Source organism: Montipora capricornis, chromosome 9 (assembly GCF_036669925.1).
Source record: "Montipora capricornis isolate CH-2021 chromosome 9, ASM3666992v2, whole genome shotgun sequence".
In the NCBI taxonomy this organism is placed as follows: Eukaryota; Metazoa; Cnidaria; class Anthozoa; order Scleractinia; family Acroporidae; genus Montipora; species Montipora capricornis.
Genome location: NC_090891.1, coordinates 35,048,587 through 35,076,086, shown reverse-complemented (window position 1 = coordinate 35,076,086; position 27,500 = coordinate 35,048,587). Strand labels below are relative to the sequence as shown.

Here is a 27,500-nt window from a genome sequence, read left to right as displayed (position 1 = left end):
AGAGAAATAGACCCGTTTCACAGTTGCAGTGAAATAAAATATTGTTTTGTTTTAATGCTGCTAATAATCCTTTCTGGCCTCGCTACGACGAGCAAATTTCAATAGAATATTTGTTTCGAACTGAGGGTAGTAGGTTTAACGATTTATTTTCATTGTCAGGCTTCGTTGATTTTACCTTTTTTTTTTTACCAAAGCAACGTTGCAAAGTAAGAGTTAACCGTGCGTGTTTCGCTTTACCATTTCGGATTGCGCCCTTCGGACATTTCAGTCGTAGAATTATACAGGACATGTGCAGCTTATCCTGAGTGTATTAATCGCCACATCTCGCCGGTTAGAGCTAAGCTCGATTTCCAGCGGCTGGGACTCGAGAAAGTGGCTGAAATCGAGCATAAGCCAGAAAGCAGTCTATCGAAGAAAAACAGTTTCGCACTTTTGCGTAATGAGTACTACAAAAGTCCAACAATAACACCCCCCCCCCCCCCTCCTTTCCCACCCAAAGGCAATGTTATTTATAAATAAATGGAAATACATGTAACCGAGCTATCCCTCCCTCAACAGTGTTTGAGGAAAGGGGGATCCGCATCAAGAAGAGAAGTGTCTCAACAATTTTTTTGCAGGATTGTAGTTTGGAACAATCAGATTTTTTCCAAATATGCTCAAGTCATCGTCGATAAATACTTATCTCTCAAATTTCTCCTCTGTTTGCAAAGTTGCCTTTTGGTAGACCAAAGAGATGCAATATTTGGTAGCGAGAGGGCATATGTATTGATACTGAAAAATCGGTAACTTTCCGTTAAATGTTTACAAATTGATGAATTTCACGTATAAAGGTCTGAAAGCGTTTTCTTCAAGACACATCGAAGTAAAATTAAGTGCCCAGCCCAAATATCATCTGATTATCCAGACTTTCGAGGTGCACTCTCTACAAGCGGTTTGCATTTTCAGTGGAAAGCACTGTGGAAGCGTGACATATTGCACGCGGAAGGTCTGCGAGATCTAGTGCGTCGATTTCTCGCAAAAATGCTGTGATTTCTAGGGAAAAAAGGCCAAATTTCTTGCATTTTAGCCGCCCATGTTCTTTTTTTTCCTCACGGAAATGAATGATATCGAAATCCCACTTCCGGTGGGAACCCTCGCTCCAGTACGTTTCCCATCATGTTTGGCGGGGCGAACGAAATTGATGAGTTTCCTTAAGTACTTTAGAAACTAACGCAATCTTGAATTGCAACGTGCCATTGGAAGGGTAAGCCAAAAAAAGTAGCGAATTCTTGGTCTCGACACGCGTCAGGCGTTTATCATACGACTTAAAGCTTTTTTGAATGTTATTCAGGTGGGCATTAACAAAATAGAGAAAAGTTGATTTGAACAACAGGTGCTGTGAGACAAAAACAAAAATTGTAAGTCTACACTGCAACGTTTAGCCTTTATTATACAAAAACGAATGGCGAATATGGAGAGGTATGTGTCAGTAAACGTTTAGCAGCAAAAGTGACTAATGAGAGTCCCACTTTCAATTTTCCTATGAACCACAAATATGAAAGTCATGGAAAAAAAAGACCTTATATTCCCATAGACAAAGCATCTTTAAAAAATGCATGATAGAAAAATGCCTTGGAAGGAAAATGTAAGGTGGACTCAGTGACGACTAGGAGGGTCAACAGGAAAGTTGAACGTTTTTGCTAGCTGATTGATTATCTACATAAGAGCATATTGTTGGCATGAATGACATCAACAGTACATTATAATGTGTCTGTATATGAAGAAGGTCTTTAATGCCATGAACCACCAATGGTTTGCGAAAATGACAAATGGGCCTTTCGTGTAGAGTTGTTCTTGTATTGTCACAGAAAACGTACGGTAAGATCCTTGTATTATGCAATGGCTTCACGCCAATTTCTTGCATGTAGAGGCCAAAACAAGCGTCCTCTACTGGAATGATAGGAACTCGTTTCGATGCTTCTATAAGTTTTGGCAAAAGGCTCACACTGAATACGTAGCCACCGCCGGAAGCATAAGGTGGATAAACACGTTGATTGAAGTCTTTGGTGGATACGTAGTACCGGTGGCTTTTTTCGCGCATGACCTCCATCTCTGTCTGTACATTACCCGTGTATATGGGCTTAGACCCATTGGTTACGTGATATTCTTGCAACCACTCAAGGAGTGATAATACATTTACGAAACAATCTTCATCGGTTTTGAGGATGTATTTTGCTTGGCAGTGTTGAAAAGACCACTGAAGTCCAAAAAGCGTCTTTAAGGATAGATTTCGAAAAGTGTCGCGGAAGTCGCCGATAACAATGTCGTTGTGCACTCGAGCTTCTTGTTCAAGGAGGTTGTTCAGGTTCGAGCTGTTACTTTGACCAACCAGAAACACTGTTTTCCATGATCTGCAAAAAAGAAAGTTATAGACTCAGTGTAACTTTGATTGTACCACACAGATCTCTCTGGCTTTTGAACTGTACATAGTTAAAGCAAGATTTTACTCACGTAATGGCAAGCTGATAATACAGCAATAGAGTTCCAAGTGCTTTTCATGGGAATCTTTGTTTTGAAATTTTGCCTTGTTAGCACATGGTCATCTTATGCTGATTCAGCCTTAAGAAATCGGAACTGATGTTGAAAAGTGCAAATTGCATACTGATCATATCTTAATCATCATTTATCGAAATTTTAGTCCCATAAGTACCCGATAATCTTCATGCACGTTTGTTTCAAAAAAGGAAAATTTTAGTCCTATATAAACCTGGTATTCTTAATGCAATTTTGTTTAAAAATGGAACTTCAGTCCTAAATCTTTTAAGAGTTGAAAGAATGAATGGGCTTATGAGTGCTTTGACATCCAATTTCACAGTTTTTATGCATGGCTAACATTTCAATGATTATCTAGCCGTTCAAAGCTCAAAATTGGGGAGATGGCTTAGTTTAACAAGTTCTTTTATCTTTTGAAGTCAATTTGTGCCCGGCAAGATATCATTTTAGAGACGATGGCCATTTCCCCTCTGAGCTTTACATTGACAAGGAAGCCGGCCTATAGTAGTGTTTCTTTATTTTTGTTGAACGATACCTCGATATCATAGGTATATTTGTGTATTGATAAAACACCGAACTTGGATTTAAAAGCTGTAATTTATATTTAGAGCTGAAATAGCCTATAAGAAAATTCATCGATGAGAAGCAACACTTAACCCTTTGGCTACTAGAGATTTGGCCGAAAAACACGTTTTGAAGCTAGTTGAGGGGTTTTTTGGTCACTGTCGTGCTGTTTAAGAGCTAAATCTCCCTACAAACCCGTTTCCAGGTTGTACACTCCGCGGCCTTTTCAGCCAGGTGCAAAATAAGCGCTTGCAAAGTTCGGGCATGCGCAGAAAACAAAATTTCGACAGTTTTTGGGTTTAAAAGTAGCACAACACTTTCGACTTTCACTTTTCGCTTTCTCTCCTTCCCTCTCTTTTCGCTTTCTTTGCCTCATTTTTTTTTTGAACTTGCTGGGCATTTGGTAGGCTTTATTTTGGTGGGAAGAGTTTCTGAGAAACCTTTCATCATCTTAGAATTAGGTGCTCAGAAAGGTAGGTGGGTAATGGAGTAAGCGTTTCATGGAGATTTTCAGGTCAGTGTTACGTGGTTTTTTTGGCCGTTTCTCCAGTTTCCTTGACTGAATTGTGCTCATTCTGGTATAGTTTGAAAGATTCCTTCTCCCTGCACAAGTTAGTGCACAAAGCTGTTCCTGACCGTTAAAATTGATGACGTCACAAGGGGTAGATGGGACCGTGGATAAAGCTGGACGTATTTTGCCAGATAGTAATCAATGGGTTAAGTCAATCCAAGTGGGTTGACCCCTACATATGGTAACGTAGCCCGTATTGGTACATGTGCAAGAGGGGCTGCATAACTGGGTTCTGGTCGCAGACCCCCCCCCCCCCCAGTGGCCCAGTGGTGAGGGCGCTTGCCTTGAGATCCGGAGATCCCGGGTTCAAGACCCGCTCTGACCACTCGTTGAATTAGATCCTGGTAGTCCCTGGTTCAACTTTCCAGCTGCACTTGTAAATAGCCAACTGGTTTGCCTCCGGCCAGTTGGGATTCTTAACAGTTGTTGTTGTTCTGTTCCGTCGTTTCGTTGCGTTTCATTGGCCCTGAAAAGCCCCTATGGGGAGCGGTCAATTAAGTATGTATTGTATTGTATGTCCTAGCAAATGTCAATTTTTGTTTTTTCAATATTACGGAATTAGGAGGAAAGGTGTTCATAATACTGAAACGTGAAATGAAAATTTGAGTTGTGACAAGTTTTCCATTGGATTTGATTAGCCATTATTTTGATCTTTTATAAAAATGCTATTGTTTAGGTTTGTTTTTATTGACGTCGCCGCCTTTATAGCGGATCTTGTAGGAGACTGATCTCTACCAGAACAACTCTTCCGCTAAAATAGTGACATATCAAATAAGTAAAAACGTAAAGTATTTACCTCTCAGAATTGGTCCAACTTCCCTGATTTATTGGGTTATCTTCACGACCCCATGAAAGTCTAATGGACTCACGATCCATGAAGTTAGCAGGACTCGAATGAACCATAATCAGCAGAAAAAGCGATGGTGAACAACGTGGCACTGATTTGTGACCGAATTTCTGTTGTGGTAAGTTGTCGTCCTGCAAATTTGCAACTTCGTAGTGCTTGGCGACAGTTTCAGAGGAAGACAAATATCTTTGGACGATATCTTTCAAGTCTAAATTCAGTAACTCCAAGTAGCTCAAGCTCGGTCCAGCCGCTATTTTTGCGGCTTCTGAATCAACTTGAATACTGGCAATTTGTCTTCTCAGCACAATCGAGGATGACAGTGTATAAAGTTCAACGTTTCCTTTAAGGTCCGCAAAGAACATCAGGTATACGAGATTCAAGATCCCAGTGAAGGAGGTTAGCAACAAAAGATGCCTGATACTACAAAGCATTTTCATCTTCTGCCCATTGTATCTCATATCTGTGTAGGAAGGCAATGCATTGGTTAGAGTAAAATCTATTCTCAGTCGAGAGTGCAGGAATTGCGTCGTGGCAAGAACACTCGCCTCCCTCTAATGTAGCCAGGGTTCCATTCCCAGACTCGGCGTCATATGAGGGTTAAGTTTGTTGGTTTTCTACTATGCACCGAGAGGTTTTTCTCTGGCTACTACTCCGGTATTCCCTTCTCCTCAAAAACAAACACTTGATTTGATTTGCGTTTATTTGCTGGTTTCAGTTTGCAGTGTTCCCAATTAGAGCTCCAGCGCTAGAAGACTAGTCACTTAAATTAAGTTCCTTTCCTGGCTAACTCCTTGCCATTAAATTGTCCTCCTTAGCTTCGTCTGTACCGGCATAAACATACACTAATAAGGTATGACAAACAAAACACAAACACAAAAAATAGCTAAAAATTAAGGAAGAGCTCTTATTGAAGTGAAGCGTTGCGGCCCGATTGATGTTGCGATCATGTTTTAGATATCAAAAGAAAAACAAGAGATCATTACTAAAGAACGTGCAAAAAAACGACGTTTGCGCAAAACGTCTGGCTTAAATTTGCGTTCGTAAAAAATCAGTGGCACTTGTCCGAATTCTGCGTATTTCTTTCCCGTGTTCTACAGGTATTCAAAGTATTCTACAAGGGCTCAAAAACTAAAGAAATAAATTAGATTTAAAAAGTTTTTATTGTTTCCTAACTTAATAAAGACCGTCGTTCGCAGACGCGAATCATCTGACCTCTCCAACAATAGCCAGGACAATTTCTTTTACTTCCGCGTAATATTATCTCATGCGGCAACTCTTGCGATTAGCTGGAAAAGTCTGGTTTCAGTTTCGCGGGAAAACCAATCTAAATATAACTCGGTCTGTACTGAATAAACGCCGTTCCACAAGTACGCGGACTCCTGAACTGATCGAGTTGGTGGCCCAAATGATATGGGCCAAAGGAATACAGTGCCAAAATTATATTGTATATAGATAAAAAATACTACGTCTTGTATACTAACTAGAAGAAATAGATTTGATATATTTTGTAAACTACACAAGAACACTATTATAACCGTCCATTATAGAATTCTTGATATTTTGACGGAATCTTGAAAAAGGGGTGAATTGCCTAACATCAGTTTGTAATGAATTCCAGAGATAAGTTGGTGCAGGTGTACGTAGTTTGAACAGAGTTTACAAAGAGATCATCATTCAGTGATTGGTACGTGGTGATGTACGTAACCTACTTATAGCAGGGGCCCAATGTGCAGTCGGCGAAGCTTTTTCTTCAAAACTGAAAACTAAAAAAAACAACTGAGTAGAGAAACTACTCGTTACTGCAGCTGAGCTCTTTACAGAGGTAACCCAGCAAGCGGCCATTTACAGTAAGTCAGAGTGATAAGTGGACATTTGCTCGAATAACTTGCTAAGCTCATGATATTTGCAAAACTAAGACTGTACCTTAGCGATGGCCCCTTAGATGAGACCTCAGGAAGAAAGAAAACCTTTGTATATGGGGAATTATCAAGATGCAGTTTGTGACGTAGTGGTTAAGTCATGCATGATTCTGACAAATACATATGATCATAAATTCATTTCACTATCCGTTCCCCAAAAAGAGAGAAAGGCGTCCACTTATTCTAATGCCGTGTTCTATTGTATTGTTAGGTTGAATGTTTTGGAACTGTCTCGCCTGCCTGTCTAACGTGTGTAATAAGATCTTTCATTTTCCGTCTATTAAAGTTGTTCATCTGTTCCTATAAATGAGATGCATGACTGATTATGAGCATTTTTCAATTTGGACAGGTGAAGTTTTTCTGGCTGTCAAAGCCGGATTGTCTCAATCAGGAAGAATTTCATCTCACCCAACTGGTTTACTCGTTCAAGCCGCCTCACGTATCGCAAATGCATAATTAGAGAGATTTACCATTGCCTTTACGTGAAACGCCGGCAAAGCGGCAGACAACAGGCTGCTCATGGCTTGTCGTGAAAACATGAAAATTCTCTTGTTCTAACGTCTTTCTCTCTCTCTTAAAGGAAGTTGCTTGACATCTGTAAATAACAGGGAAAATGAGCTAAAATGAGCAACTTTCTTTCATTTTTGGTCAAATCCAAATTTCAGCCTGAGGTAAAGGCGATGCTAAATCTCTCCGTGATTACGTCATTATTAGTTCTTAACAAAGAATTAAGAAATATTACGAACCCAAGTGGTCTCGGCAATCAAAGAAACCCAGTCTACATTTACACTCTCGAACCTTTTCCCCGCGGATCCGTGATCCATCAATCCCTTGTTGTTGTTTGAACGAACGAGCAACGTTCAATGCAGCGGCTTTGAATTTTTGATTGAACTCTGCTAACGCCGAACTTTTAATTTGGTTGCTGCTCTTCGGACTTTGGATGTTTATGTTAAGTGGTAATCGCATTGCTCTCAGAATGTCGTCAAACATGAAATCACGAGGGCAGCATACTGAGTAGAGTTACACGCAATAGATCGGGCGCTTTACAACCACCCGACATTTCGGTAAAGCTTCGTTTGGAAGTCAAATGGACGGTCCGTTTCGGTTTGGGCCGATCGAACTATTTGGGACCACCCTTGAAGGTGGCCGGATCAAGGCTCCCAGATAGTCGGGAAAACGAAAACAACTGCATGTAATTTGACCAAATCGTTGTTACCATAACTCGGTCACAACAAGCTCACACGATTGCGCAGAAAATGCGAAGGCGGGGTGGCTTGGGCCAAGTTTGTGGAAATGGAATCATCGGAAATTAAATTTCCAAATTTCAAACCAAATTTTTGTTCAACGGAATTTAATTTTCTTAGTACACCTTTTGAACCCAGTGGTTAACTTCGTATCACCTGAATTATTTATGGCTGGCGTTCTCTACATTGAAAAAATCCTGCCTTATTTTATTCAAACAAGACTGTAGCCATCATTCGCTTCGTTAAGGCAAGAAAAGACTTTGAAGGCTAAGGAAAGAATGCCGGTTTTAGGTTTCAGAATACTAAGTGTAAATTCTGAAGAAAAGATATCAAGATGCTGTTCCGCTTTCCAAAGCGTCTTCTATTGTCAGTTGTGTATAGTTATGAATTGCACTAAAAAAATGGTTACTTTCTCAAGCGGGAATTGATATTTTCACATGAAGTTTTAATTGGCTTTATCCAGATTGAGTTCCAGCAGAATTATTAACTCTGGTTCGAGTATACGTTTATTCTGTACGGAACGATCGTGAGAAAAATCAAATAGGAATAATCTCGCAATGTTTACCTCGCATAGTGACCCAAGACTAGATACTAGCCCGCTCAGCAAAGTAAGTTAAAGCGCAGGTTCTTAGCAACAGCGTCCTAACTCGAAACTCGGTGACTTCAACCTCGCGAGTAGCGTTTTAGGGGAACTTTGTGACGTTTATTTCTAGGCAAAGTTGGCGAAAAGATACTTGATACTTTACTAGACAGACGTGAAGTATGATACGAAAACGGGCGCTCGATTCAATTTACAGAGACGTATGGCAAAAGAGTTGTCACTTCGCGGCATAAGGGTGTTTGCCTTTTGAACTGCCGGAGTAAACATCTATACCATTCATTCTTTCGCCCTCATATTTTAGCACTTGCCGGTGCCAGCTCATCTAAAATTTAGTTTTTGGTTGGCAAAGCTAATGTGGAATAAAAAACACTGTCGATTAAAACTTACAATCCTCCTGTAAGCCGAATCCTGAGGTGACCCTAACTCGGTGTTTCCAAGCTTTTCAATCATAGCCAAGATTTTAGAATGGGTCTGCGAAACATTCAGACTTCAGCTTTGAGATGTTGTTTTGTGTCAGGTCACTGAATTGTTGAGAGCGCAATCTTTACCCTTGTAATCCTGTGAGTTTTTTTTAATGTCTGAGTATGAACAATTTTGACGGTCTAATTTCGGCACGCAAACTTTCGAAGACAAACTGATGCCACACCGCCATAAAAACGTGAAATCTCATAAATTTATACGAATAATAAAGCAAAACTGAAGAGAACCATTCCACTTTTAGCTTAACTACGATAATCACATCCAGGAAAGTGATTTCAAATTGTATTTAGACTAATTCTTCATCTCTTCTTCGAGATGTCTGAAGAACTCACACCTGTTTTGGATAAAACGGCTTAGCCGAGGACAGCAGATTTCAACTGTTTGTAACAAGGGTAACTTGCACGATATTCTAGTGGTCTCAGTACCCGAGGAATAATGGTAATAGTTTTAAGTGCTTCCCTCCTAGACCTCCTAATAAGAATCCCTTCGCTTAAATCGTTTGTCCTGGTTATTTTGCAATATTACGTTTTTGAATTGGCGGAAGAAACACTTAATCGATGGCATAAGACCCGCCAATTTGTGTGTGGTCCGACAAGAACGCCAACCCGCTCTCGACTGAAACACGCTGAGCACGAATATATAGTGTCCGGCGGCGGTGTCGTGGAAGAACGAACCAATTAATTAACAATTGCTCCATGAGCGCGCGTTGGATATGAGATGGTAAAACCACTCTTATATCCAACAAGCGCGAATGGAATAATTGTTTTATTAAATTCCTTCAACTCCAAAAGTTTAGAAGTACGAAATACGAGCGAAAAAAGCGAAAAAATCCTAGCGAAATCGAAAAAAGTTGATGAAGATGCGATGTTGTGTACGACGCAGGCTCATCACAAAAACATTTCTTACCTTTTCGCGTATCTCTAAGATTCGAGAGTGATCCAAAGTTTCCACAAAAACGTTTTTCTTTTGCTTTATAACGAAAGAAATTTCGCTTTCTGGCGTAAACGTTTTTAGTTTAGCAACGCTAAGCGCAATCATTTACCATATAAGGTCAAACTAGGGTATATGAGCTGATAACCGAGATTGAGTGAACCAATCAGAGCACGAGAATTGCATTATCCGAGGTTGAGAATTTAATAAAAAGGTATATCATATATCGAATGTGCTAATTTTAATGCTAAATGTCATTAATAGCCTGGCTAAATGTATCAGAAGTTAGACTGAATTATGATGGCTGAAATCTAAATGTTGCAGCAGAAATATCAAGTGAAATGCATATATAAGCAATTACACGTGTAGAGAAAGAGTCGAGTTTTTGTCAAAACACTTTACGTCAAGTGTCAAATGAACAGAGATCAGCTGAGTTCAAACATGTCAGAGAGCTAATGCTGTAATCAAAAAATAGGCTCCTTTGGCAAATCGAAGAACGTTTGTGAAACTCAGTTTGCAATACGCTGGAAAACAAGCCGAGCGAAACACTCGGGTGCTGACATCAGGCGTATTTCAAGTTTCGTCGCCGTGAACAGACATCGAATTTCTTTTGTCATGTTGGATCAGCGCTCCCCGGCTATCTTGCATTATCCATCATTAACCCGGCCACACAGAGTTCCCATTTTTCAAATGTGATTGTAAATATGGATCAATCAGTAAGCTCTTAAGTAGTAGTTATAGTAGAATCGATACCTTTTTGGTGTCAGTACAATTACCTATACGACAATGATGAATTTGGGGAGTTCACGGAACAATCAAAATTCTTATAAACCAAAAATGTAAACAAACGTAAACAATGCTTTTCTCAGTTTTAGTTTATTTGTGTTAAAAAACAATTCACGTGATTTTGCAAACCCCTCAGAAAACCTTGCAAATCCAATGACCATTTTCCGTTCAACGCTGAAACAAAACAATGTCTGTTCGAGAGCTGACCTGGCGCTTAAAAACTATGTGAAAAAGTTATCAAGGTCACGACTAAAGCCTTAGCTTTAAATAAAGTTTATATGCCTCACACGCAGGTTTTGAGGAAAATGCTCGTTTCTGTGCGACCGTGGCTTACCTGTAGCAAGGATGGACACTGTACTTATTCATAAAATATTTCAAGTTGAACGGTTGGAGAGTTGGGGAGAACTATTTTCACTTAAGGCTTGTGTTGAAGAGTAAAGTAAGGAGGTCGCGAAGCGATATACATAGGAGTGGTGTAAATAACATTATCGCGCACACAATTACAACGCAAAGACTGCCGGAATTAAGAGCCTAATCCTTACCGTGTATGCAGAAGAACCGAAGCACGTTTGTTTCTCGATTTGTTTCTGTCCTATAGAATCAAGCGACATCGGGTATTCGGCCGCGAAAAGGCACTTAAGTACATTTTAATCCATGTAAGTCTTCTTTTATCAGTGGAAGAATGCAAGGAAGAATAATGACGTCGGAAGTTGTCAGGAAGAACCAGGTTCAAAACAATGGATTGAGAAACCGACCGCTTACAAAGGTGGCCTTTTACCAAGTGGTTCAAGAAAAAAATGTTTGTGGTTTGAGGTTCATTAATACTTCAAGTAATTTCAGCGTTGACGCTGAGCATCGGTGTAAGTGATCGGAATCTGAAAAGTTATCGTCGTCTTTTTAAAAGGTCAACTTTATGTCCGAAGATTCGAAGATTCAGTTAAACTACAAAACGCAACAAATGCCGGTCTGCAAAGTATTTTAAGACCAGTAATGACGTGTTGAGACTTAAATCTCAAAGGCGAGAATTATACAAGCTTAAGAATGCTGGTTATTTGCAATAATCGCTATGACTGACACGCAATTTCTATCTTAAGACCTGATAAAATCACCGACATGAATTATAAAGATTCTGATGAAAAATGTGACCTACGTCAAGTCAAGGATGAACTTTGTAAAGGACCTTTGCTTTTATCCATCGCATGCAAGATGCTATCACCTGCTGGCCAATATACTCATGTATTAAAGATTCCGTTACTGTTAAGTACTGTGGATGAAGTCATTCCTCTAATACCGTTGAGAGTCCTTGAGTGACTTTATCAGCATTTACCTTACTTTATATCATATTTGTTAACAAGTAAGTAACTCGGGTTTCATCCTTCTCACGAGATTAGCACTTGTTGGGGGCGTGACGACAAAAGACATCGAAATTCAAAAGCATTTTTCTGTCGAAGTACTTCTCTGTCGAAGTACTTCTCTGCCATTTTCGCTGGTTCGATTTAGGTGAAATAAGCACAATAGCAGAGAATAGCTGCTATTGCAATTCAGGACCCTTGTGTGTTAAAAAAACCATTAAGCACTGGCGAGGCGATGTTTGTCCTACGCACATGAATGACATGGGTGAAATGGCGTGCATGGCAGCCGCTCTTTAACTACACTAGATAATTATAATCTTCAGAATCTTACTAACTCGGCGAAAAATGCCATTGTACATAATGTTATTATACGCCCTTTCACCGCTAAGGGCGTTCTACATCCCCTTTGCCTTCTCAATGTCCTTCGAAAAAATGACGTAGCATTAATCACTTGAAAGGGTGACATCAACGCCATACAGCATGCGGAGACCTCTCTCTCTCTGTCTCGCTCTTGCAACCAGTCCTTCTTCGACGAGGACTGATCTAAGGTTTAGGGTTAGGATTAGGGTTTGGACAAGCATGTAGTCCTGTTACCTATTAGTCAGTTGTATTGGCATTGGTCAGTCAAGCTATTATCCTTAAAGAAAGGCAAACTAAAATATTGTGAATTATTTTTATTTCCAAAATATTACGTGAACTCCAAAGGAATTCTTCGTCTGCTTCGCTTAAAGCCGTAACCCTGCCCTCGCTTCAAGTTGTTGCCTTCAATTTTGAAATTCACGATCTCGCAAACAATACTGTAGTTTCTGCCACAGTTTTTTAAATGACGTTCCAACGAGCACTGCATGACAGCCAAACTTTCTGGTTCCTATACGTGACCGTCCTTTTTTCTAATTTCAGCGAAAAAAATGGCAAAGAACTGCATCTAGCGCATGAACAGGGATATCTTCCGACGCTTTGTTACACTGCACCTTCCACTATAAGAACATTCAGTCAATTTTTGTACTCTTGGAGGTGGTTTAGTTTTGATTTTTGCCTCTCAGGTTGGCAATCTCTTCTTCTGGCAACATAGGAAACCTCTCATTTTCCGCCGTAATATCGTTGAAAAAGTCCTGAGAAATGGAAAAATTTGGCAAATCTCCGTGGCTAAACTCCGCCGTTTGTCAACTATACTACAAACAGAGAACAGCGCTGACGCTATACTTTGTGCTGATTGGCTAGTTTCTATTACCTATTGTATTTTCTGGGATTTGATTGGCCTATATTTTCTAAATTGGACAGTTTGCCTGTTTTAAAAGGAAAATCCTATCTGAATCATTAATTGGACAGTTTTAAAGAACTAAAGAATAATAGCAGTGCTGACAATTGTGGATTAACTACCAGCTATATAATTTGATTTGGATAAAGTCTCTAAAGAAACCGTGGTTTTGCGTACGGTAAATAATGGGGATGTGCCGCTGGATGAGGTCGCATTTTCACGACTGGATTGACTAGAATGGGGTTGCATTTTCAACAGAGTTCCCAACAGACTTACTACAATGGGGTCACAAATTGTCGGGATTGTAGGAGTAAGAAAATTCTGGCTTGTGAGATTTAAAAATGGAAAGATTCGCGGTAAAAACAGTTGTTTCAGAAAGAACTGTAGCGCTCTTGATTTAATATTAACTAGTCGCATTACATTGCGTTCAGTTTGAAATTACAATTAGAAGGCTTTATGTAAGGTTTATGGATAAACAGAAAACGACTAAGATGGGGTCGCTAATATTACATTTAGCCAGAAGTGACTAAGATGGGGTCTATAATTGGCTACAAAATAGACTATAAAGGGTTCGGGGTTCTTAGAGGCCGGCGGCACATACTCAGTGAAAAGTGACCCAAGTACCCCCCCCCCCCCCCCTTCCTTCCCCCTCTCCCCTTGATTTGACTTGATTCCCGTTTGGTTTCAGATTACAAGGTATCCACTTACAGCTCACAAATTGAAAATGACAATGGTTGACTTTATATTTCATTAGAATCTTAAGAAAGGGAATATTCACGCATAGCGGAGTTATGGTCACGAGGAGAAATTCATTACCCCCAGTGCTACTTTTGATAAATGTTTATTATTGCGTTCAATTTACACGCCCAAATCAAAAGTATTTTAGAACAATTCAGCGGCTCAATGCGACAAGTTAAGAGACGTCTTTTCCGCGTTAAAAGAAAGAAAGGAAGGAAGGAAGGACAAATGGATTTTAAGTACTGCAAAAAATTCCGAGTTATTTGTGCACTCGTGTCATTTGTACAATTTTCTATGATTAATCCATATGCGAGGAAAACAATTAAGGTGCAATTCTAAAGGCAGTCGAAATGAATATCAACATGATGTCGATAATATGGATGAGAGAATAACGGAATGCATGTTTCTAAACTATTTTGTTTCTAGAATCAAAGCTCTTAAACATTTTATCCGTTTTCAGAAGCAATTACCGTTTGAATGCTCGCATTTACTGCCGTACGATTGAAATCGTCCAATACAATACATACTTAATTGACCACTCCCCACAGGGGCTTTTTAGAGCCAATGAAACACAATCAACGAAACGACAGAACACAACAACAACAACGACAACAACAACAACAACATAACAACTGTTAAGAAACCCAACAGACCGGAGGCAAACCAGTTGGCTATTTACAAGTACGGCAGAGAAGTTGAACCTGGGATTACCAGGAACAATTTCAACGAGTGGTCAGAGCGGGTCTTAAACCAGGGAACTCCCGATCTCAAGCAAGCGTCCCAACTGCTGGGCGGCACTGCCTCCATGTCGGGAAGGGGAATATATCAATGACATAGTATTCTCCGTTTACTAGCTTTGAGTAACCAAGATATCAACTTCACTCTTCAGAAATGTGTACCTTTCGCAACAAGCCCATTTAATTTAAGAAATCTAATCAATTCTCGTTTTGCCATTGCTTAATTTGGAGCAGCTTTCAAATGACTGTCGAAGGTAATCACGGGATTGCAATTGCTACGCCGGGTGATTGGTTTCAGTTAAAAATCAAGCCCCAGCTAATCTACCAATGAGAAAGAAAACCAAAACCAATCGTGACTTGCACACGGAGTTTTCCCGCGCTTTGAGCAGGTTACATTGACTTGCTACGAATTTGGATTGGTTCATTGCGCTGTCAGTTTGCACCTGCTGTGATTGGTCGAAGTAATTACTTTAATTTCTTTTACGACACTCAATTGAAAACCGCTCTAACTTGTACCCTTGTTAATAGGATTATTCACTTGAAATCTCAGTGTTTCAATGAGATATGTGCAGATGCCCCTAACCGCAAGTACGTATCCATAAGCATGAAAATAAGATGTATAATAATATGGGTGACAAATTACTCCTTCATTTTGGCGCGAAATTTCAGCTTTAATTTATGATTTTACATGTGGAATTACAATGTTGCCATGACAACTTCTCCTAAGTGTCAAAATGGCGTCCAGGTTTGAAAATTAAGGAGTAATTTGTCACCCATGACATTAATAGACGAGTTCACGCTCTTGAGTGCATCATGGGAAATCAGGGCAAGATGGAGAGAAATTCAAAGGTTTGTGTGGAAGTTCAAAACGATGAAAAGTATTTATGATATGCAATTTTGGGTTTTTTAATTTCCAAAACAAAAGATATGCACTCAAATGTGCGGCAGAATAAAGTTGGAGAGAATGGCTGTTGTAGAAATTATTTTGTTAAACAAAGTTTCTGCCATACAACTCCTGTAATTCCAAAGGCACAAAATTACAGAGAATGTATGGAGACAAAACAGGTAATATTTAAGAATTTCAAAGGATAGATGCCAAGTCCAGTTCATCTCAGTTGTTAACTTGAACTAATTTGTTTGGTTTATGAAGGCGAAAGTCTATAAAGTAGAGTCATGTACAGTTTATTTTGCTTTGAATTTCCATACAAACCGCCATGTTGCACTCAAGAGCGTGAATTGGTCTAATATAGCTAATCAAATGGTTTACTCGTGAAATTAGGGAATAATTTCACTTGGACAAAACGCTCGTGAAATTATTCCCTAATTACACTCGTCACCAATTGATTACCCATACAAATCTCGCCGTGTAAGTGGCCTCCAACTGAGCAGATGGCAAAATATCCCACAATGCGGTAAAACAACTACAAGACCAAACCGAAACTCACAGTTATCTAAACAAAGGAATGGAAAGTCGAAAACATCATCACTGGGCGCTTATGAAATTGTAAAAAAACTTCATCGTCTACCCAATTGTCTATCAAAACGAGGATAATAAGTAAAAGCTTGAACTGGAAACATGGAAGTTTCGATCATTTAAAGGAACGAATTGTCATCAATGTAGACTGTTTCTTATCGAACAAAATTAGCATACCACCTGGGTATTTCATTCACAACATAATTTCGCGTGAAGTGTTTTGTTCTCCAAACCAGTAATATTTAAGCACCACCCATCAATGGCTAGGTTATAAACAGCCGATATTGAAAACGAGCAATTAATTATAAGTCAGTGGACCATTATAGAAAATTGTCTCCGTCAACATTTTTAAGTATTAGTGGTCTGCAAACATCGTTTTCTCCGTTTTCAAAAAATGAGTCATTTTTTGTAAACGGACCAGAAATTGTGCCTGCAAATCTCTAAGCAATCTGTACATGAATCGGTAGAATATTGTTCACCATTTTGTCAGTCATTCGACAGGAATTCGCGGCAAAAAGGCGACACTTATAAATTAGCATTGAGGTTGTCAGACGTTACCGGGTACTGATTCAAGCGTTAGGATGCGGGATTTGTTGCATTTTCTCTTCATGACTCAATTCCTGTTCCGCTCAGACTACCAACTGTATTTGTCCAATTCAACGACTGCGTACTTTGTAGCAAGTCATGCAATGGTTGCTCATTTGGAACCAGTTCTTTTGGTCAGAGACGGTCAGTGTACAAATATGAATTGTTTACTGAACTCTCACTTACTATACCATTTGCATGCCACCGGACAATTCTATTCTATTCTATTCTGACAGCAAGAAAACTGAAAATTCTAATTTGTTTGGCCGGCAAAGGTGCAATATTAATTTTGATACACTGATCAAACTAAAAACTGCAGCGCAACGTCGCAAACTGTGTGATAAGTTTCGGGCGAATCAAATACATGCACTACTCTACCATATGATTTAATAAACGAGGGAGGCGTTTTATCTTCAGTGAAGTAATTTGCTATCATTAGGACGTTGCTTCACCTTTTTATCTGAACCTCTTTGGTTTCCAGATAAAGATGATAAGTCGTGGATATATCTCTAAAACTGAAATTCGTCACTACTCCTTTGGAGATCGTTTGGGGATGCACATCACGTTTTAACCAAAAGCGCTCGATCAATTTAACGGCATTACTTGGAAATAAAACAAGCTTGATATACGATAACGGGCGCAAGATGAGTTAGTTTGTGAGTAATTTCTTAGAAGAATAGAGTGGTGAATCATTCTAAGTGAATTTCTGATTTCATAAATTCGGGCTACCCGGAGACCAAATGATTGTACTTCTAAGATCAGACGTTCAAGAAGACTCACTAAAATTGTAATTATCAAGATTGGTCCGTGAATATTGATACTTCAATCGTTTTCAGTCACAAATGAATTAACCCGTCGATTGTTCTGTCATCTTTTTACGATTAATTTGTAAGACTTCAAAACTGAGGAATATGAGGAGCTCATATTTGTTGTTTTTTTCGCTTTACACGCTTAACATGGATCTTGTTTACCGGGTTTAAGATCAGCCGCAAACTCATTTTCGCTCTCGATCCAATATTCAGTGGACTTAATAGATCTTAAGAACTAGTTACAGCAGAGCAACAGAAGCGATTGCTATTTTAGTAAAAGGAAATGGATACATAAGTAACGAAAATTAGTCAGCACAATACTTACCAAAAAACCTTGGCTTGGTATTATCGTTGCGTTTCTAACGAATAATCGAAAGGTAGTCGTGGTGGTAATACGTGATAAATTTCCTTTGTTAAGAAGTGGCGCAATTGCCTCTTAGGAACACGTGTCTGCAACACGAACAATGAAGCACGTGGTTTCGAACACCTCACAGGTGTGTTTAACGTTTTTGATGAGACTACTACATTACTGTAGCATTCGTGTTACCCGTCACTTTTTTATGCTTCAAGGATCTCCTTTGATGGGACGAAAGCAGTGTAGTACGTAAAGCTATTGTTTGCTTTCAAGTTGCTAGATTGAGTTCAATTGTTCTCGAACAATGTTCTCTCTGAGCTCGTGGTAGAGTTCACACTCTCACGGTCCTATTAAAGCATGCGGTTTCTAATCGGTAAACAAACTGTGGGAAATCGTCGGCACCGTATTTTACTTTTTAATTCCAGCGGTATGCAAGATATTTCTCCGAACTTTGTTTTCCTGCTCGCACATATAAGATCACATTTAATATGTAGGGTCATACAGAGATGGTTAAGAAACTCGACATGGACAAAAGACTGTGCATGGTCACGACCAAGTTAACACGTTTTGTGACGGTACTGTTCTGTTCAGGGTTTCATAACCAGTCCATCTACATGAACTATCAAAAGATGCAATACTTTGAAAGTATAATTACGTTATTTAGCCGCTGTCAATATCTTGATTTCTTCCGCCAATTATAGTAAGTTTTGCTGGCTTAGCACCTAGCTTGAAAACTTTCCCACGGCAAAACCCCGTGGATTATTAGATTGTCACTTTAATGGAAAATCATTTTAGTCATAAATACTAAAGTAATACAATGATGATGATGATTTGCCCCAAGGCGTAACATGGGTATTGAGTCGCTTGATTTCGAGTAAACGAAACAGTACGCAATAATTTCAAATGCGTTGTCCGGATCAGCTGTGCCTGAGGTAAATAGCTGGATTATCGAAAAGTTGAACAATACTACTTATTATAATAATATTGCTGGCAAAAATGAAACGAAGGTTAGGACAATTTCACGTCCAAGTTCATAAAATCAGCAAATGCTGCACAACATTGGTGACAAATTTGCCGGAAATATCAATTTAATCAGGTGTTTCAATCGATTAACATGATTTTATAGGCTGGTTTTCACTAGGGACGGACTCGGAGTCGGAGTCGTAATCAGAAGCGCAGGGCGGCGATACGATCTAGTGAAAATCAAACTGTCGGAGTGTCAGTCTGAAGCAGAATACCCATTCCGTTCATGACTCCGTCGCTTACGATCCAGTGAAACTGCATTGTCGGAGTCGGAAGCAGAAGTGTTTAGTGTAGTCGACCCAACAAGATTAATTTTGCTAGTTTGAGTCGTTTCCGTCCCCGGGTCGCTCGAAGTTTTTAATACACTTTTTCCACTTAAATCATGCATGCACGATTTCAGTTTTATCCGTATTCTGACAGAATCCAGGTTGATTAATATTCATGAGAAATTGAGACTGGAGAAAAATTAAAACTAGCACGCGCTCAGACGGTGTATTTGAATTTAAACGTTCATAGTACCATACGCGTTAAAGTTCAAATACGCAGACTGCACGCTAAAAGATTTGGATGATCGACTCTCCGTTTAAACGAGTTATGGATAATCATGGTTGACGGTATTGACTTCACGGAATAGATCGAAATTCGATTAATTGCCATGAGAGAACTTACCTCATGGGCTATTTATTCAGAAAGTCCTCTTGAATTCTTCTGACGAAAGAAATTCACTCTTCAGACTTCTGCAGAGCTGTGGTATAGGAACTCAACTCCGTGGAACAAATCAACCCGATGCATTCTTATATGTCAGTTGGGTTATTATGAAACGCCACAAATATCAACATCAATTCCAATCAAATCTTGCAAATTGTGCCGCTGTTAAGTCAAGTGTTAACCGAATGTAGCATCAAAATACCCAAATTACATCGTTCATGTTCGTCCGTCTTGCTCAGCTTACAATTAATTCCGGATGCCAATATCCTGTTGCTCTGCCAGAAATTCGAAAGTGTGCGCAAACTTAGGCTAATCGGGCCTGCCTAAACACGACCTTTGTTTTGAAAACAAGCAAACACTAAATAAGCTTTTAGGAAATTCCTTAGGGCAAGCTTAAACAAAGAGAGATCGGTATTTGAGTTATAAAAAGTGAGTAAATTTCAATAACAAAAGATATGTAAGGATAGCAGTTGGAAGACGCTTAGTCGGCAAAAACTCAGATAGACCAGCCAATACACATTGCGCGCCAGTTGCTGAAGATGTGTCTAAGAAACCTCTTAGGGTCTTAAACCATTTGATATTTTTTATCTTCTAAAACATGAAATAATATTTTGAGCCACCAAGTATTGAGTGCCAGTCTGCGCGCTGACAGTGTGAAAATTGCGTGATCATATTTTGCATTTTGGACAAGGAACACTTCGTCTGCTGAAACGTAAGGTAGTTGTACGGAATGCTAAAAATTTTTCCCAAACAACACAACCGACCAACCACACTGAAAGGCAACGAAGTCTTACTTATGTTTGTTTGTCTAGGCTGTAATTTTGCAGACTTTGTAATTCTTTCAATTCCTTTGCCTTCATACCTTCAATTCGATTCTGCAAAAGTTTAACTGCATGAAAGCTCTGTATGCTTCTTTTCTTACGCCATACGAGCAATAAGTTAGCCTTTAAATAGTTTTTCGAACGCAAACGTGCTACCTGACAAAAGAAATTAGCACCGGAAAAAGGAGCGAACCTTCGCTACTGACATTCTATGACGATTACATCACGCCAATGAAAGCAGTTTTGCGCCAGGCTTTGTTGTGGCGAAGAGCTAAAAACTTGATCTCAAGTTAAGCCGGCGCAAACCAACTTTTGGTTTGTTATATTTAAAAGCACTCTAATGAGCTGCTAAGCGGGTAATGTGAATAAGACATTTAGATATTACAGTTTTCGTATTTCAGTTGTATTAAATCAGCCAATGCATTGGACATTTCTCATGGATTATTATGTCTGGGCTCCTAATCTTAATTCACTTAATTGATCTGTTTAACAAATATTTTTTTCGTCGTCTTCAAAGTTCAGAATCATTGTTTAATACTGTAAACCTTTTTTGAGGGGTCAAAGTTCTCTTTTTTCTGAACTGAATCAACGTGAAGGCTATGATCATTCTCGTTGACTCATCTTTGAATCACGTTAAACTGAAAGAATATCCGACCATGATAGCGTTTTTAGTGTTCATCTTCCCTCTGTCTACTATCATACGTACTGCAAGGGGCTAAAGACTTCTGCCCTAGAATCAACAGCGATAGACAAGATTTATCCCTAAATATTTCTCGAGTCCTAAGAGGCTTCAATTCGTTAGTCATGCGAGCAACGAAAATTCTTTCGAATCAAGATATCGACGGTGAATTATGAACTTTGAGCCAAAAGTTTGCGCAGTCGCAGAAGGTTCAAACTCTCAGTGGTGGCCCACTGTTTTAAATGGAGCCCAACGAAGAGTGGGCATCTTCGCGGCTAACCAAAAGAATAGCGGTCTCTGAGAACGAGAATGCCATCGTTGTTTTCAATGTTATGGATAATCCTGAAACTCGACCTCATAATCAGGACCGTAAATTCCACTTTTGATATGCTGGCATATGGTCGGAACATGTTTAAGAACGAGAACATTAAAATGAGTTTGTATTTGTTGCTTCCCCGAAATGCGATGAATAACCAGAGGTTCCACAAATTTACATAGGCTGTGACCTTGCAGGTCCCAGTAGGTTACTTTGCCCATTGTGAATGGTAGAAATCTTTCGTTATATGTTAACTTAACTTTCAAGAACCTCATTAGAACACCAAAACATGCATCTTCGTTGGGAAATAATTTCACAATTTTCAAAGCCATAGACAAATTCACAAGGAGATCCCCACTGAAAACATAACCAGGCCCAAGCGCATACGGTGGATATCTTGAATGCGGGTATTCCTTCACCGAAACGTAATATTTACTGTCCAACTCGCGGACTGGTTTACTAGTTATGAGGATTGCTCCCATGTATAAGGGACTGTCTGATTTTCTTCGTTGGTGTTCGTCTAGCCACAGAACTAGTTCATGTATGTTGACGAAGGAATCTTCATCTGCCTTCAGTACATATTCGGCCTGGCAATGTTTGGCTGCCCATTCGATCCCGAAGGCCATCTTCAAAGTCAGATTTCTGTAGGAGTCTATAAAATTTCCAAATACCATATCTCCATTTATACTCGCCTCATCTTGAAGGAGTTTGTCTAATTTTGGGTTTAAAGTCTGGCCTAATAGAAAAACTGTCCGCCATAGTCTGAAATGAAAACATTAAGGAAAGTAACTAAGTTTAGAAGAATATTATTAAAATCGAAATGACCTAAAATGCTTTTTCTCCATCCTTCGCATATTTTTTCGGATACCGAGACTATTGCGGCGATCTTTTCCGAGGTTCAGTGTTTTGTGACATTCTGCTTGCAAAAAAAATGGTTAGGAGATAGTTTAATTATTAATGTTTCCAACCCATGACAACAAGTTTGACAGACAACAGTTTGTGGGGTAATGGGGTAGGAGATGAAGCACTCCATTAGCAGGTCGTGAAAAGGCACGATAACTAAGTTGCCCGGCAAGGGATTACAATCCCCAAGGCCATGACAACAAGTTGGCAATGCGAGGTTACAATCCTCGCCAAGGGGTTATAATCCCCAAGGCCACAATCCTCTCCAGAGGGTTACAATCCCTCACATGAGAGTTCCTTGCCTATTTTAATAGGATTGCGCATTCTGGTTTCTATGGTATCCGCGCGCGATCAGAGGGCACACAACCCTAGTACCGTGAGTCTATGGGGCAAAGGGTGACCCGCATGGGAACACTTCATCCCCACCCATATTTTATTTCACATTATTGACTAGATCATTATTTGACCCAACCGCAAATGGGGATTGAACCCTTCATATTAGAAAAGAGTGTCACTGACATGCAAACATTGCATGAGTCCACGTTAAAATAGCTCATTGAAGAGCAGCCGTAGCTCAGTTGGTTAGAGCGCGCTTTCGGCGCAAGAGGTCGCCGGTTCGATCCTCGGAGACCCCAACTCTGTTTCGACTTTCCTCTGATCCGTGTAGCTATAGCTTTAAATACCCTTTAAACGGAGAACTGACAGAGGAATGAGGGTAAACGGCGCACCGTCGGCTTCCATTGATACCAGTTTCGTAACTGAAGGAAATACCGGTGTTAAATAAAGTGACTTTACCTTTAACTGTAACAAATCGCCCGATAGTTTACTATGAGGCACCAGGTATGAAAAGAGGGAGGGAAGGGAGGGAATTTCAGTGTGGATGCTTCTGAGCTTAAGTGTTTTCGCAATAAGGACCAGAACTGAAATGACACAGTATTAGACATACTAGTCATAAGTACGAGGCGCCTAGAATGTGATTGGATAATAAGGTGCGTGGTGTGACGTTCACGTGAGACAAGGTTGCTCCGTAATTATTTTTCGTATCCCAGGACAGCACATTACTTTGAAAAGCCTGCTTCATTGTTTATTCCCTTGGATTGCCATTTTAATTATGACTTAGCTTTTATCATTTCACTTACGTTTTAACCCTTTTAAGACTGAAAAAAAAAAAAAAAAAAAAAAGACAGTACCTATAATCACATTACTCTGAATTCCTTACTGACCTTGGTGACTTTTGGTTTAAACGTCCGACTTTATTGATTTTGTTTTCGGGTCTGCCCCATGACATGCGGATAGCTTCTCTCTCCATGACGTTTTCCGGGGTCGAATGAACTTGTACCAAGAGAAAAGGAAGCTGTTTGCAGTCCGGTAAACGAGGGACGGTCTGGCGGCTAATCAAATAATGTTTTTCATTCTTTTTATCTTCCTCATCCTCTACGGCTTGATCAAAAACTCTTCCAGTAAAGCGCCGTTTTTTGTCGAATTTGTGAAACGTTTCGTTAATTTCAATTTGTAATTTTTGAAGATTAGGGTAGAGGGTTCCACCAGTTTCAGTATTCTGTCTAACAAAGAGTTTCGGATAATGATGATGCTCGATAATATAGACATGAAATATTACCAAGCAAACGACCAAAAGGAGGAGAAATGCTGATCTACAGGATCTCGTTGACAATGGACCCATATCCACTAAAAATGAACAGTGATAAAAGGTCGTCGTTTAGAAATATGAAACTGACAAGACAAAGAAATGTAGTTATTTCAGTGTTTTTCATTGGTTAACTGCTGTCAAGTAACTATGGTAGTTCTACATTAAAAGACTTGGTCTTCTGATATGATTGGATGTACGCACATCACAGTTTGTTCTGCTGCTATATATTTGATGCTAACCGATATTTGCATGTGCATAATCTTGGCGAAAAAATGAAGAAAAGAAATGAGCCGAAAAAACTTAACTCGTTTAATTAGAGGGATTGGCTGTTCAATCAAATTTCTTTGTTTTAATAACTCTCTTTTTTACGCCTTGTAAACGAGTACTGGCTTGCTAAAAGTAAGAAAAACGTCAGATGTTTTGCCTACAGCTTGCAATTGGAGTTTATTTATTTAAGTAATTAATTTATTGTGTTAAGTCACTGATAAGTCACCTACAAATTGTTTTTTTTTTTTTTCAGTTTTTACTCAGTTAAGGTTTCTGGTTTTGAAATAAATAATATTTTTTGGCCCTTATTATGTTGTATACTTAATGTGCATCACTTTGATAAAGGCACGTTCTGCCAAAAAAAGAAAAAGGAAGAAAGAAAGAAACAGAAAAACACATTCCCTCTCAAAGCTTTAGCTTGAAGACCGAGTCATACTCACATCAGTGGCCTGGCCCCAGGGATAAAGAATGGTGTTGTGATTTTAGGTATGTATCTTAGGAAGAACGTTTTGACATCTGGAATGTTAAGACCCAAGGCACCGAGTGACCGTTTTGTTTGCACATCTAGTCCTGTTATTTGAGTAGAGTGTAAATACATGAAGTTCATTAAATTTAGTGGTTAATGTCAGTGTTTCGCATATATCAACAATGGATAACTGCTTCTCGTCGCATGTTTCGGTCGTTTAAGGCCCACCTTCAACCGAGAGACTTTTCGACCGTTTGTTTTTGTTATGGAAATTCGTATTCTTATCGCAGCGATCTAATTGGATGAATCTCGGATTCGGGTGGAATTTTCATATATGAAAATTGTTCCGAGGCACGCAATGCCTGTCGGTTGAAGGTGGGCCTTTAAGAAGCTCACGAATTTTTAGCATTGTAAATTTGCTTCGCCAATCTGGCCTTATAAAATCCATTTGCCTTTGTTTAATATAGTTTTCTGTAGACTAAAACCAGACAAACTTAAAGTTACTTTTCTTTTGTAATCACTGGTTGGAGAAAAAAAAACTGGAATGTTTATTCCTACAAAAAACCCGCCCGCGCACTGTGGTTATAATGGCTCAATAATCAGAGAAAACGCTGAAATGTAAAGCTTCGTTGCAAATTAGAAGTGTAATAAATTGTTAACTAAGGTCCAGGGCGTGAGGAGAGATTTTATCTTCTATTACAAGAATTCGAAGGTTAAGAACAAGTCACTACCATGACGATAAATTGGTCATGATAGTTTAATCAATTACGTTTTAATCAACAAAAGGGCTGGGAACACGACTTGCCTTTTAAAAGATCAGTAAAATGTTTTGTTGCTGTGTCAGCTGGTAAGTGAGGAACGTTGAACCCAGTCTTTCTCTCGTTGCTGAGTTACATCACGGTCAGTCATTGAGGAAGTTGAGGAGGGAGGGAGTTTTTAGGAGTTGTTATGCGAAAGACTTTCCAAAGCTTCTCGACAACACCGAAAGAAATGGAAAGAGCATGGATTTGAAGTTATGAAGTGGAACAATAATTTGTTATGATTTTCGACTCAACTCTTTCTATCTTGCAAAAACGAACGCATTCTTGGCTGTGGTTTGTTTTCGGTGATGATAAACGATGCCTGGAAATACATATGCTTTTAGCAGGCTGCGTAATCTTTTGGCTTATCAGGTGTGAGGGATTGTATGCGACTTATTTATTGAAAAAACCGGGAATAAGACACTTTTTGGATGAGAGAGGATTGGCAGCCCATAGCCTGGAGCCGAACCGAGATCCAAAGCAAAAATTGCAAAAAGGCAAGAGAAAATGAGGGGACAGAGAGGGAGGCTCCCGGTCCAGCCCTTGGAATATGTCATGTCCACGAAAGTTATTTTTAGACGAGCGGAAGTCTTCCGAGACGTCCGCATGCAGGCCAACTTCGGTCCGATGTTTGAAAGAAAATAAATATTCATCAGCCTTCCACGTGCGCCGTCATTTTCTCTTTTCACTAAGAACCTGAGAGCGAGGCAAGGCTGCATGCGGACGTCTCGGAAGACAGACTTCCGCTAGAACAAAGACTTCCGCTCGTCTAAAAATAACTTTCGTGGACATAACATATCCCGGCCAACGCCCTGAGCCTCCCTCTCTGTCCCCTCATTTTCTCTTGAAAAAGGCTAAGGCCTAGTTTATACGTCGCGCTATCGTCGAATTCAGTTATTCAGACGAATTTAATTCCAATTAAATTCGTCCTTCTGTCGACATTAATTATACCGTGGTTTTACGCGTCGAAATTAATGGGTCGAATTATAGTCGAATTTATTTCTCAGCCGGGGATGCAATATTCCTGGTCAGAGGTATAATTAATAATGTACGAAAATAATGAATGCATTTCATTCGACCGGACGCTGGTGCGACAGATAAACTGATGACGCTTTAAAGATATTTTATCCGTCTTCTTAAGACGGATAAAGCTTTTAGGACGAATTTAATTTAACAGTCGAATTGAACCTGTTGTAGACGTCGCTCTATCGTCGAATTTCTTTTAAAGTAGGACCTGGAATTAAATTCGTCTGATTAACAAATCTAACGTGGTTCAGCGTTGTCTGTACTCCTATCGACAATGATATTCGTCATCACAGTGGTCAAAATGTTGTGGACTCACGAAGCGCAAACCATTAAATTCGACTTCTGCCGCATCTTCGATTGAGCGAGTCGAATACTCGACCTAAGTTCGACAGCGGTTTTATACGTCGAAACTCGCATGTGCTAAAAGTAATGCATACATTATGATAAAATTATGGCTTACCCACAATCCTATATTTTTTCTAAATGCCATGCGCACACGAAAAGCAAAATGGCGGAATCAGAGAGAATTGGAAACTGTTCAAACAGTACAAATGGAGACATGTATAGCTCTTGTTTTTCCCAAACAAAGTATTCATGTTTAAAATGGGCCTACTAAAAACTCTCCTTCTATTCTGGGAAGAAGAAATGAGAAAACCTGACAGTTTGACAATGGCTGAAGCTTTTATAATTAGCAACTAAAGTTTATTTCATACAGCTCATTCAAGGTTAATTTTTGCAGTTGTATTAAAAGTAGACACTATGTAGATCATTATAATATTTTGTCAAATTTAACAGCGAATATTAAAAAATATATCAATTGTTCATTGAGCGCGTTGCAATTTACGTTGATATCGTCCATTATTTACTCGCTTAGTTAAATTACCACTTGACAAGTTGTTATATCTTAAAAGTCTTTTATGTTCAATTGGAAAATCTTCTTTTTCTTCTGACAGTAAGCTAGTCGTTTTGTCGACTTTCTTGACGGTGGGAAACCAATGTTGGAACACTCGCTTCCTTTTATAGCACCCCAAATTTTGCTCGCAGTTTGTTCTGAAATCGGA

At 39.4% G+C, this 27,500-nt stretch overlaps 3 protein-coding genes and 1 long non-coding RNA gene across 16 annotated transcripts in view; 1 reads left to right on the top strand and 3 right to left on the bottom strand.

Annotated features, from left to right (window-relative positions):
* The window catches only part of LOC138015559 (protein Wnt-16-like), a 19,625-nt gene extending 19,574 nt beyond the window's left edge, over nt 1–51 (top strand). For both annotated transcript variants that reach the window (XM_068862631.1, XM_068862630.1), the window contains one exon: nt 1–51. This exon is cut by the window's left edge and continues 921 nt beyond it. The gene's annotated coding sequence lies outside the window, so the exon portion shown is untranslated.
* Nucleotides 52–1,404: 1,353 nt separating this feature from the next.
* LOC138016982 (beta-1,3-galactosyltransferase 5-like) lies at nt 1,405–19,941 on the bottom strand. Of its 12 annotated transcripts, none has more exons than XM_068864169.1 (4): nt 19,475–19,785; nt 6,904–7,028; nt 4,464–4,974; nt 1,405–2,390 (listed from the first exon to the last, which is right to left on the bottom strand). In XM_068864169.1, exons 1-4 carry the CDS (start codon nt 19,477–19,479, stop codon nt 1,655–1,657), a joined length of 1,377 nt encoding a protein of 458 aa, XP_068720270.1. In that variant the 5' UTR covers nt 19,480–19,785; the 3' UTR covers nt 1,405–1,654. The 12 variants fall into 12 exon arrangements, with proteins under 12 accessions (XP_068720270.1, XP_068720279.1, XP_068720274.1 ...); XM_068864178.1 differs by lacking the exon at nt 19,475–19,785 and adding an exon at nt 8,666–8,673; XM_068864173.1 differs by lacking the exon at nt 19,475–19,785 and adding an exon at nt 7,180–7,285.
* Nucleotides 19,942–20,074: 133 nt separating this feature from the next.
* On the bottom strand, nt 20,075–23,994 carry LOC138016985 (beta-1,3-galactosyltransferase 5-like). Its single transcript, XM_068864179.1, has 2 exons — nt 23,456–23,994; nt 20,075–22,091 (listed from the first exon to the last, which is right to left on the bottom strand). The coding sequence occupies exons 1-2, from the start codon at nt 23,911–23,913 to the stop codon at nt 21,344–21,346; spliced, it is 1,206 nt and encodes a 401-aa protein (XP_068720280.1). The 5' UTR covers nt 23,914–23,994; the 3' UTR covers nt 20,075–21,343.
* Nucleotides 23,995–27,119: 3,125 nt separating this feature from the next.
* The window catches only part of LOC138015624 (uncharacterized), a 3,827-nt gene continuing 3,446 nt past the window's right edge, over nt 27,120–27,500 (bottom strand). Inside the window, exon 2 of the long non-coding RNA XR_011125591.1 lies at nt 27,120–27,500. This exon is cut by the window's right edge and continues 150 nt beyond it. This is a non-coding gene — a long non-coding RNA (uncharacterized lncRNA).